General features: G+C 43.6%; 1 protein-coding gene across 2 annotated transcripts in view; it reads left to right on the top strand.

Moving 5' to 3' along the window:
• CEMIP2 (cell migration inducing hyaluronidase 2) overlaps positions 1-12,101 on the top strand; it is an 85,613-nt gene that overhangs the window by 17,931 nt on the left and 55,581 nt on the right. For both annotated transcript variants that reach the window (XM_060610078.3, XM_060610077.3), the window contains exons 2-4: positions 1,902-2,244; positions 7,658-7,798; positions 8,257-8,818. In XM_060610078.3, coding sequence (XP_060466061.1) covers positions 1,914-2,244; positions 7,658-7,798; positions 8,257-8,818 — 1,034 coding nt within the window. In that variant the 5' untranslated portion in view covers positions 1,902-1,913. The remainder of the gene's footprint in view (positions 1-1,901; positions 2,245-7,657; positions 7,799-8,256; positions 8,819-12,101) is intronic.

Genomic DNA, 12,101 nt, shown 5'->3' with positions numbered 1-12,101 from the left:
AGACATTTAAAACAAATGTATTAGATGAGTAGTACATGTAAGATGTTTAGAATAGTGCCTGGCGTAAGTACTCTGAGCCAGATTTTTTTTTTTTTTTAGTTATCCTAACCATAATATTTGAGTACCTATTTTTTAAACAAATTTTGAGGATTTAAAGAGATTGTTTAAAAATGACATTCAGTTGAGTGAGTTTGAAGATCTAATTGGCTTTACTTAATGATTGATGAATCAGGCAGCATCTCATGTTAGCAGGTAGAGAGGGGCTTCGAGGAGCTGTACCAAATGGAAGGCTTTTACAGGCAGAGGGGGCAGAAAAAGTTTTTGGCAAAGAGTGTATTGTTTCAGGCAAGGTATCTTCCTTTGGGGGAAGGCAGTGGTTTGTCAGGCAGATTACCTTGCCAGTGCTGACCAGGTTGGTTAAAGGTTGGTTAAAGGTTGGTTAAAGGTTATATTCCTGAGAGAAGCTGAACTGCAATTGGGTTCGTTGTTAAGTCTCGGTTTGCTGACGTGGCCTTAGCATAAGTGACTCCATTTTGGGCCTGTTGTCTCTCTCTCTTTTTAAAAATGTTTAATGTTTATTTATTTATTTTAATGTTGATAAAGAAAGAGAAAGAGAGAGAGCAGGGGAGGTGCAGAGACAGGGGAGGACAGAGGATCTGAAGCAGGCTCCAAGTTGACAGTGGAGAGCCTGATATGGGACTCGAACTCTTGAACCATGAGATCATGACCTTAGCTGAAGTCGGACACTTAACTGACTGAGCCACCCAGGTGCCCCAAAGAGCCCGTTGTCTCTTTTTAAACCAGCTAATGTAGACATTAGGTTTTCTCACTAAATGAACTCATAGCCTATAGTTAAGTAATAACAGGTAGAAATACTTAAGTTGCTTCACTGAAAGAAAAATCTGTGGGGAAATCGAACACCTAATGAAAGCTTGTCTATTGGAACTTGTTAGGGCCAACTTACGGTCTTCATATGATGCATGGACTTTAAGTTCAGTTTGAAGGGCTTATGGTAATGCTCCTCAAAAAGTGTGACCACTTGCTTTAGTGTCACCAGGGTGTGTTTTAAAAATGTAAAATCCACGGCCCTCTGCACCAGTTGAGCTGGAATCACTGGAGTGGAGAACCGAGGAATCTACGTTGTTAACAAACATCCCTGGTGATTCTTTTTTGTACAATGAAAACTGAAAACAGTTGCCTCTGAAGAGCGGCTCTCAACCAAGTTCTTGCTAGAATTACTCAGGTGACATTTAAAAGATAGAGATGCTTGGATCCTGACTTGATTGTTTGGGGTGTGGCACTGGGCATTAATGTTAGAGGGTGATTATAAGGTGCCACCAGGGTCAAGAAGCAGGAGCATTACGGGGCGCCTGTGTGGCTCAGTTGGTTGAGTGTCTGACTCTGGCTCAGGTCATGGTCTCAGGGTTCATGAGTGCCAGCCCCACGTCGGGCTCTGTGCTGACAGCTCAGAGCTTGGAACCTGCTTCGGATTCTGTTCTCCCCCTCTCTGCCTCTCCCCCACTCGTGCCCTCTCTCTCAAAAATAAATAAAACATTACACATTTTTTTTAAAAAGCAGGAGCATTAGAAAACAATTGGTGGTTATATCAGGGATGTAGGCTGACTTGGTATTTTCAAAGTCATTACAGTGGTTACCAGGGAGGAATGGGCAATTCTTGCTTAATGGCTGCAGAGTTTCTGTGTGGGATGATGAAAAAGTCCTGGAGATGGATGGTGATAACGGTCGTACAACCGCTGAAGGTACTTGATGCCCCTGAACTGTGCACTAAACGTGGTTAAGATAGCACGTTTTATGTTACGTGATTTGGCCACCACCAAAGACGCTTAATAAAACCATCACAATTCTCACATTTCTGAACCGTAATTTTCTTCTTTTCGCAGTGACAGTGTATCATGCATGCCACTGATTCCAGGGGACACCCCCCTGCTTTCCTGCAACCTCAGAACGGAAACGGCCATCGCTCGTCTGGCTATGTTCCCGGGAAGGTTGTGCCGCTGCGTCCCCCTCCTCCTCCAAAGAGCCAAGCTTCAGCCAAATTGACCTCCGTCAGACAGGAAGCCCGGGCCACCTTCGCTTTCTCACCTGAAGAGCAGCAGGCCCAGCGAGAGAGCCGAAAGCAGAAGAGGCACAAAAATACTTTCATTTGCTTCGCCGTCACTAGTTTCTCATTTTTCGTTGCACTCGCGGTCATTTTAGGCATATCCTCAAAATACGCCCCAGATGGTAAGTGCGCATGCGTGGACATGCACGTGTACAGACGACCCAGTGCAGGAGAAGGAAGAGGGAAGGAAAAAGTGGAATGAAATTAAAAAGAAAGCCTTGTGATATCTTCACTTGGCTCTAGCGAATTAAAGGATAATTAGAGAACAGGAGTTGTAGCTGCTTATGGAAGCAATTGTTAAAGGAATCCGTGGACATGACACGGTTAAAGGATTGCCCTTCCTGCCCATTCTGCCACTTTAGCAGAATTCTTCCTGCGACTTAATCCTTTCTGGTGGGTATGATTGTCTGACTGCCAGAGGTTTTTAGTGATAAAAATGACTAAGTGTAATGGTAAAACTACATTTGTTCTTTTTTCTTTTAAGGTTTCATTTTTTTTCTCTTTTTATTTATTTATTTATTTTTTTAACGTTTATTTATTTTTGAGACAGAGAGAGACAGCACGAACAGGGGAGGGTCAGAGAGAGGGAGACACAGAATCCGAAACAGGCTCCAGGCTCCGAGCAGTCAGCACAGAGCCCGACGCGGGGCTCGAACCCACGGACCGCGAGATCGTGACCTGAGCCAAAGTCGGCCGCTTAACCGACTGAGCCACCCAGGCGCCCCTATATTTTCATTTTTTTTAAATGTTTATTTATTTTGAGAGAGAGAGCTCACACGTGTGAGTGGGGGAGGGGCAGAAAGAGAGGGAGAGAGAGAATCCCAAGCAGGCTCCGTGCTGTGAGTGCCAAGCCTGACACAGGGCTTGATCCCATTAACTGTGAGACCATGACCTGAGCCAAAATTAAGAGTCAGACACTTAGCCGACTGAGTCACCCAGGCGCCCCTAAGATTTCATTTTTTTTTATTTAAAAAAAAATTTTTTTTTAATGTTTATTTATTTTTGAGAGAGACAGAGACAGAATGCGAGTGGGGAAGGGGCAGAGAGAGAGGGAGACACAGAAGCAGAAGCAGGTTCCAGGCTCCAAGCTGTCAGCACAGAGCCCGATGCAGGGCTTAAACCCACGAGCTATGAGATCATGACCTGAGCCAAAATTAAGAGTCAGACACTTAGCCGACTGAGTCACCCAGGCGCCCCTAAGATTTCATTTTTTTTTTTTTTAATTTTTTTTTTTAACATTTATTTATTTTTGAGACAGAGAGAGAGCATGAACGGGGGAGGGGCAGAGAGAGAGGGAGACACAGAACCAGAAGCAGGCTCCAGGCTCTGGGCCGTCAGCCCAGAGCCCGACGCGGGGCTCGAACTCACGGACTGTGAGATCGTGACCTGAGCCGAAGTCGGACGCTTAACCGACTGAGCCACCCAGGCGCCCCTAAGATTTCATTTTTAAGTAATCTCTATACCTAGTGTGGGGCTTAAACTCACAACCCTGGGATCGAGTAACACTGTCTTCCAACTGAGCCAGCCAGGAGCCCCTACATTTTACTAAAAAAAAAAAAAAAAAATGAGTGAAAATACTATGATTTGTGTTCTGTGGTTTGAAAGCAGCTGGGAGACAGACAAAAAGAAGCTTCAAATATTTTTGAGGAACAATGTTTTTCCCCAAAGGAAAACATCCATTAGGAGTTTCAAGTTCCAATACATTTATCTAAAAATCACTCATTACTTCATAGTTAAATATCATGTGGGAGGTTTTAATTTTTTATATGGCCTTTGCTTTTCAAGTTGGTAATATATCAATACTTTGAATGGTTTTGAAGAAATTCATTGCCCAGTCGGCCTCAATATAGTACCAAGAATCTCATGATAGAATCCTCATGATAGAACCTCATGATAGAATCTCATCCATCAGTCCAAAAATCAGAGGTCTCAGGACTGTCTCAGGAGAAGCAGACCATAACAATGGATTGGGCACCATTTTTGCCTGTTTTAAAATTTTTTTTTTACTATCTACAACAGATTTTTGTCAAATTAGGTGCCTCCTTAAATGAATGTAACATTTGAGAAACACTTCATCACTTATAAAACTTACAAATACTATTTTATTTAGTTTCCATGGGTGCTTTAGGGGTTTTATAGGCTTGAAAGTCCTGGGAAAGATTGTGTCAATGCTTCTAAGAAAATAGACCTGAAGTAAAGGAGATGTTCAGGGGCGCCTTGGTGTCTCGGTCGATTAAGTATCTGACTTTGGCTCACGTCATGATCTCATGGTTCGTGGGTTTGAGCTCCGCATTGGGCTCTGTGCTGACAGCTCAGAGCCAGGAGCCTGCTTTGGATTCTGTGTCTCCCTCGCTCTCTGCCCCTCTCCCGCTTATGTTCTGTCTCTCTCTTTCTCAAAAATAAATAAGCGTTTAAAGAGAGAGAGAGAGACAGAGGGGTGTTCATAGCAATGTCTTTGCTAACCAGACCAGTAGATCACATAATGAATTTGTGACACTGCTCTCTATTGATTGGCTCTTAGCATTGACTTTCTCTCCCCTTTTCTCCAGCAGAATAACCAAGTTCACTGCCATTGATTCATTCTTCCCAAGTAATCTGCAGTAAAGAGATGCTAGATTCAGGGAAAATCAGAGGTGAAACCTCTGGCTTTAATTGACCTTTTAATATTCCATCTAAGACATTGAATTACTGATGTGGTTCCTTTGAATCAACATTCCTCAGCTTCACATTTTGGCAGTAAAAGTGCAGAACTTCAGTGGAAATATGTGGTATGCTGACATCTTCCAGGGTCCGCCTCGCTGTGGTTATTGCTGTTCCAGAACCTTGATAATGCACCCACAGCTCAACAGTGGGCAGCCAGAAAGGCAGGGCCGCTGAGCTATTTGTCAGTCCTTTCTGCAGACCACGTATTTTCTCATTAAGTGTACTTTACTAGAGGGAAATAGACTAGGATTTCTGGTGATGGTTCCTGAGGAAGCGTGCTTCCTGGGGAATAATTTTAAAAGATGAAGAGAAGTTATATAACCATTTAGTGGGCCCTACATGTCAACAGACCAGATTTCCTTCTCAGTAGCTGGGTACAGGCCTGTTGTCTGGGGCATACATTTGCTTGTGATATAACATCATGGGGAGTTCCAGCTAGATGTTTTATGGGAAGACAGAAGTTTAAGAAACCCTTAAAGTCAGAACACATTCAAGAGAGTTCTTGTTTTCTTTTTTTCTTTGAATCTTGATTTTTTTTAATTTTATTTTTTATTTTTTATTTTTTAAAATTTACATCCAAATTAGTTAGCATATAGTGCAACAATGATTTCAGGAGTGGATTCCTTAGCTCCCCTTACCCATTTAGCGCATCCCCCCCTCCCACAACCCCTCCTGTAACCCTCAGTTTGTTCTCCACATTTATGAGTCTCTTCTGTTTTGTCTCCCTCCCTGTTTTTATGTTATTTTTCTTTCCCTTCCCTTATGTTCATCTGTTTGTCTCTTAAAGTCCTCATATGAGTGAAGTCATATGATTTTTGTCTTTCTCTGACTGACTAATTTCACTTAGCATAATACCTTCCAGTTCCATTCTACGTAGCTGCAAATGGCAAAATTTCATTCTTTTTGATTGCCGAGTAATACTCCATTGTATATATATACCACATTTTCTTTATCCATTCATCCATCGATGGACATTTGGGCTCTTTCCATACTTTGGCTATTGTCGATAGTGCTGCTATAAACATCGGGGTGCATGTGTCCCTTCGAAATAGCACACCTGTATTCCATGGATAAATGCCTAGTAGTGCAATTGCTGGGTCGTAGGGTAGTTCTATTTTTAGTTTTTTGAGGAACCTCCATACTGTTTTCCAGAGTGGCTGCACCAGTTTGCATTCCCAAGAGAGTTCTTGTTTTCTTAATGGAAAGAGACATTTAAGGATTATTTCTAGTATAATAGTGATGATGACTGATTTATCTGAATTAAATATTGGTGATTATGAAAATTCTCTGAGAAAAATTCCATGAGAAATTGCCAAGGACTTAATGGTTAATTGCCAAGGTCTTAACCAGCGAGGCTAATTGTAACTGCAGGAGTTACTGTCAAAGAGAAAGCGTAAGCCTAGGTCAACCCCAGTGCTTAGAAATAAGATGTTTGCCCTGAGTGTTGTGTAATTCAAAAACGAGGAATCAGAATTTTCTTTCTATAAAAAATAATGTCTTCATGCTGCACTCAGCCTGTCTACTTTTCCTCATGCTTCCTCAGGCTTTTCTCATGTTATTTCCCAACATGCACCTTCCACTTTCATACGATTCCCAAGTACACCTTCCTTGCCTGTCTCTACTTTGAGTTTAAACGTGGGCTCTTTTAACTGAGCAGCCAATGGACTTGGACAGCAAGGGGCGCTTGCTTCTCCCACCTTCGTGCTCCTCTTATTTAAGTACTGTCTGCCCTTTGGGGGTCCAGGTCTAGTGTCCCTGTGTTCCATTGAAACTGCCTCAGTTATTCCAGCCGACCCCTCTGAGCTTATTGGCACATCAAGTGAGTACCACATTGTTCAATATGGAGTTATTTCCTACCTGGTGACTTTTCTCCTAGTAGAGTATAACCTTTGCAGTTCATTCTATGCTTAATAGAGTTCATTCTATGCTTTATAAATTTTACAATAGCTAGTACAAAGTGAACACGTTGATCCTCAGTAAATATGTGGTCATTAGTTGATCGAAACCAGTGTGATTCCTGCCCCTCCCTCCCCCTTCTTCCAAATTATAGCAGCAGCTGAAGGTCTCTTGCATTAAATAGCTGTTGCAATGCTTTCATGTTTTCCTCGTCGCCCATTCGAGAGTCACATTCTAATTTAGTAAAGAAACACAGCATGTCCAGTAAACCTCATTTCTTTCTTAAGGGGGAACTTGAATATCACTCAACTTGCTGAGTCATCTTGGATTTGACTTCTCTGATCTGTAGTTTCCTCATCTCTGAAAATGAGAAGTCATGTCTTTGGCCGTCTGCCTCTGGCAGTTTCATTGGGAAAGCGCACATGTCTGAAGATAGCTGGTATTAGCTGCTGCCTCTGGGGTGATAGAGGTGCTTTTATCGCCTATGCTATGCTTCACTGTGCACAGGGAACTTGGGAGGACCTGGTAGACGTATTAGCAGTTTCCAATTTTTACTTACCAGTATGTTGTGAATACTTGTTTTCTAAAACACCTTCCTAGTGTAGGTCTGAGAGCAATTCACAGTTTTGTTTTTTATTGTTCATTTATTTCCAGAGTCGATGATTCAAGGAACTCCTTGTTTACCTTGTAGAGTTTGACCCAAACCAGATGATAGTGACTTAGTTTCATGGTGAAACTTTTTGAATGTGTTGAAGTAGAGGCTTTGACATATCTGCTGGGTGAAACGGGATGGGATTTCCATCCTTACGGCAGGAAGTTAAAACAGGTCCGCCCATCCCTTGCAAATTGCCATAAATGATAATAGAACTTGGATCTGGCTAAAAGCATTCATGAATTTTGTTCCATTGATGGCTACTGATGTTGCATTGCTTGTAGAGAATTGCCCAGATCAAAACCCACGTCTCAGGAACTGGGATCCAGGACAAGACTCTGCCAAGCAAGTTGTTATCAAGGAGGGAGATATGTTCCGTCTGACGTCAGATGCCACGGTGAATTCTGTAGTCATTCAGGATGGAGGTAAAGAAAGGTCCCTGCCTATGGTAGCCGTGAGGTTACCCCTTCCTTTGATGTTTTAAAATTTTTTTTTAAATGTTTATTTTTGACACAGAGAGAGAGACAGAGCATGAGCTGGGGGGGGGGGGGGGGGCAGGGGGACGACAGAGAGAGAGGGAGACACAGAATCGGAAGCAGGCTCCAGGCTCTGAGCTGTCAGCAGAGAGCCCGATGCGGGGCTCAAACTCACAGACCGCGAGATCATGACCTGAGCCGAAGTCGGACGCTCAGCTGACTGAGCCACCCAGGTACCCCAAAACAGGCTTAATTTTCTAAACAGACTCGTAATGAATTTTTTTCCCCAACTCAATTGCAGAAGAGTTTTCCTAATCCTGCAGTAACTGCCTTAAAGTAAACTCTATTTCTCTGTATCCCAGAGAGATGTTTCAGAGGTTGGCTTACACTAGTGTTGTTCCTTGCAGGATTGCTTGTATTTGGGGATGATAAAGATGGATCCAGAAATATTACTTTGAGGACTCGTTACATCCTGATCAAGGATGGTGGGGCGCTTCATATTGGAGCAGAAAAATGCCGCTATAAATCCAAAGCGACAATTGCCTTGTATGGCAAGTCAGATGAAGGTGAAAGTATGCCAACATTTGGCAAAAAATTTATTGGTGTGGAAGCTGGCGGGACACTGGAGATCCACGGGGCGCAGACAGTATCGTGGACGTTGTTGGCGAGAACTCTGCATTCCTCGGGCTTGACCTTTGGGTCGTATGCCTTTGAAAAGGACTTTTCTAGAGGCCTCAATGTGAGGATCATCGACCAAGACACGGCCAAAATTTTGGAAAGTGAGAAGTTTGATACCCACGAATACCACAATGAGAGTAGACGGCTTCAGGAACTTCTGAGAATCCAGGATCCAGGCCGGATTGTTGCTATCGCCGTTGGAGATTCGGCAGCCAAGAGCCTCTTACAAGGAACCATACAAATGATCCAGGACCGGCTGGGAAGTAAACTCATCCAGGGACTGGGCTACAGGTGGGCATACCTTTTACTTTCCCTCCCAGCTATGCGTTTGAGTCTGTTATCTGTGTGACAGGAGAGGGGGCTGGAGAAAGGGACACATCACTCCATAGACTGTCTCCAGTCGTCAGAATGGCAGCTACCGTTTCCAGGTCTGGTTACCTTGTGCTGTGAAACGACGGGATGGAGGACGGGACGCTGGTTAGCAAAGCTCTCTTCTTGGCTTTGGTTTACGAAGCACTTTGTGAACCGTAGCACCAGGCTTGTGAAAAGTTAGGTACGGAAATGTGGTACTGAGAACTTGGCAGGCAGTTCAAGGCCAGTTTACTTCCCTCTTTCGTTACCTTTTGAAAACCACATGAAACTCAGGCTCGTTGGGGCCCCGATCCCACGCTGAGGTGTGAAAGTTATCTGAAAAGCCTGTGGAACACGCACGGTTTTCTGTTTCTTTTTCTGGACTCCTCTGCACGCTGGTTTGAGTCCGTCGGCTTGATTGGCGCAGGCCTGTGGAGCCCTGGCACATGTGAGAGAGCGACAAGCTGGAGGGGCCTGGAAGCCCATCCGTGAGCAGGATTCATTTCTCCTGCCAATGGCTCTCGTGCCGTGCTCTGGTTACCGTGACTTCCTAACGCAGCCCTGAGTCTGGGGGAAGTAGCTGGCTCCGCTTTCAATTCAAAAAATGGAAGTTTTAATCCTGCTTACTGTTCTTAGTGAAGTTGGAGAGTATCTGCTGTGAAAAGTTAAGAAGACTTTAAAACTCACATGTTGACATGATCTGGTTATTTTTTCCTTGGATGGTTGAGTGATGTAGTTATTATTTTCCTTTGATTGGGTGTTGGAATGGGATATTATCTGTAGAATTTCTAGACAAAGTTAAAGAAGACAAAATTAAAGAAGAAAAGTGTGTGTAATGCTTTTTAAAAACAACTTAATGCTTATTTATTTATTTATTTAAATATGAAATTTATTGTCAAATTGGTTTCCATACAACACCCAGTGCTCATCCCCACAGGTGCCCTCCTCAATACCCATCACCCACTTTCCCCTCCCTTCCACCCCCCATCAGCCATCAGTTTATTTATTTTTGAGAGAGAGAAAGTGAGCGTGCGTGAGCGGGATAGGGGCAGAGAGAATCCCAAGCAGACTCCGTGCCCAGAGCAGTGCCTGGTGTGGGGCTTGATCCTGTGACCCTGGGATCATGACCTGAGCCGATATGAAGAGTCGAATGCTCAACCCCAGCATCCCTGGTGCCCCTGTAATGCTTTTTAAATCCCTTTTATTCACCCAGGGAATATTGAGATGCCGAGTACTGGGTACCCACAGGTGCTTAGATGAAAGAACACAGCCTCAGAGCCCTCGTTCAATCCAGTGGAGAAACACACCAAACTAGACAGTGAGACCCTTGCTGGCAGGCTGTAATGGGAGCGTAAAATAGAGGGAGCCCCCAGATCGGCCTGGGGAATCTGGGGAGGCTTCCCAAAGGTGAGACACCTGAGAGGAGTGTAGGAGGATGCTGTGTAGGCAGTGGGAGGTGGAGAAGAGCAGGAGGTGGGTTTTTGAAAAAATTATGATTTTAAATATAATACACATGCAGAAAAGTGCCAAAAAACAGGAATGCAGAGTTTAATGACTTATCACAATGTGATACCTGGATAGCCACCCACCAGGTCAGAAATAGAACAACTGCCAGTGGCCTGGCAGTGCCCTTGCTGTTTCCTCCTTTTCACCAATCACTCTCTCTGTTCACCAAAGGTCACCATGCATCTGAATTTGTGGAGAATATGAAAGTTTAGGTTTGCCTCTTTCTGGGCTTCATATAATATATATTAAAAAAATTTTTTTTAATGCTTATTTATTTCTGAGAGAGAGAGAGACACAGAGCTTGAGCAGGGGAGGGGCAGAGAGAGGAGACACAGAATCGGAAGCAGGCTCCAGGCTCTGAGCTGTCAGCACAGAGCCCAGCCTGGGCCTCAGACCCACAAACCATGAGATCATGACCCAAGCTGAAGTCGTATGCCCAATTGACTGAGCCACCCAAATGCCCCAATATATATATTTTTAAATTTGTTTATTTATTTTGAGAGATGGAGAGAAAGAGAGAGAGCAGGGGAGGGCAGAGAGAAGAGACAGAGAATCCCAAGCAGGTTCCAAGATGTCAGTGCAGAGCCCGATGCTGGGCTCAATCCGACGAACTGTGAGATCGTGACCTGAGCCAAAGTCAAGAGTCAGACACTCAACGGACTGAGCCACCTAGGTGCCCCTGGACTTCATACAAATGCAAGCAGACAATGTATCATCTTCTGCATCTGGCTTCTTTGCTCAACTCTATGTTCCTGAGTGTTATGTATGCCTGTACTACAGTGTATTCACTGCTGGACATCTGGGAGGTTTTCCACTTTGAACCTCTGCGATAAAAAGTGCTTCTCCAAATGTTCTTTTATCCATCTCTTGAAACCCATGTGTATATATTTCTGTAACTTCTAGACCTAGCAGTGGAAACATGATCTTTTGCAAAGTTAGACACCTGCTTGTTTCATTACCCATTAATGCCAGGATGACAACTTCTGTTTCTTTACTCCATTGTTTCTCTGGATTTGTGTGGTCATTAGCTATGAATATTGCATTTGACCTTTTTTTGTTTCCTTTCCCTCCTGGTTTCTAAATTCCCCTTAAAATAGTGCTGCTGATTTGACAGAGGGATTTGGGTTGTGATCCTTTGCCAGTGTTCCATTGCTTTGACATTATCTCCAATGCACATAAGCATACGCCTTTGAAGATAATGTTCTGGTGCGCTGAAATTTTCCTCAAGTGGAGGAGGGAAGTAGGAGTGTTTTGGAGATAATGTCAGTAGAATAGAGCATTGTTTTATAGTTGCTGAGGCAGTTCTGGTGAATAAAGGGAGTCTCTGATATTTCTTCTCCTTTCCTCCCACATAGGAGATAATAAATTGAAACATTCTGCATTTGATTCCTTGTGCAGTGTCAAGGAATATAAATAGAGCTATAAAGCATAGTCAGCTGAAAAGTAGCTAATCCATGCCAGGGCAGGTGTGGAATTTATAAGGATGTAGGCATGCTTTGGTTGACTTTTATCTGTGAGTATCCAGCCATCTGTCTGACATAGATTACATTCCATACACACACACACACAAACACACACACACACACACACACACACACACACACACACACACACACACACACACATTTTCACCCCCCGGCCCCCAGAGTAGGAAATTGACATTTTTCTTTCTGTGTTTTAAACCTGGAGTCTTAAGGCACATTTTTTGGCTTTTTGT

Source organism: Panthera onca, chromosome D4 (assembly GCF_046562875.1).
Source record: "Panthera onca isolate mPanOnc1 chromosome D4, mPanOnc1 haplotype 2, whole genome shotgun sequence".
Lineage (NCBI taxonomy): Eukaryota > Metazoa > Chordata > Mammalia > Carnivora > Felidae > Panthera > Panthera onca.
This window is presented reverse-complemented; position numbering and strand designations above follow the sequence as displayed.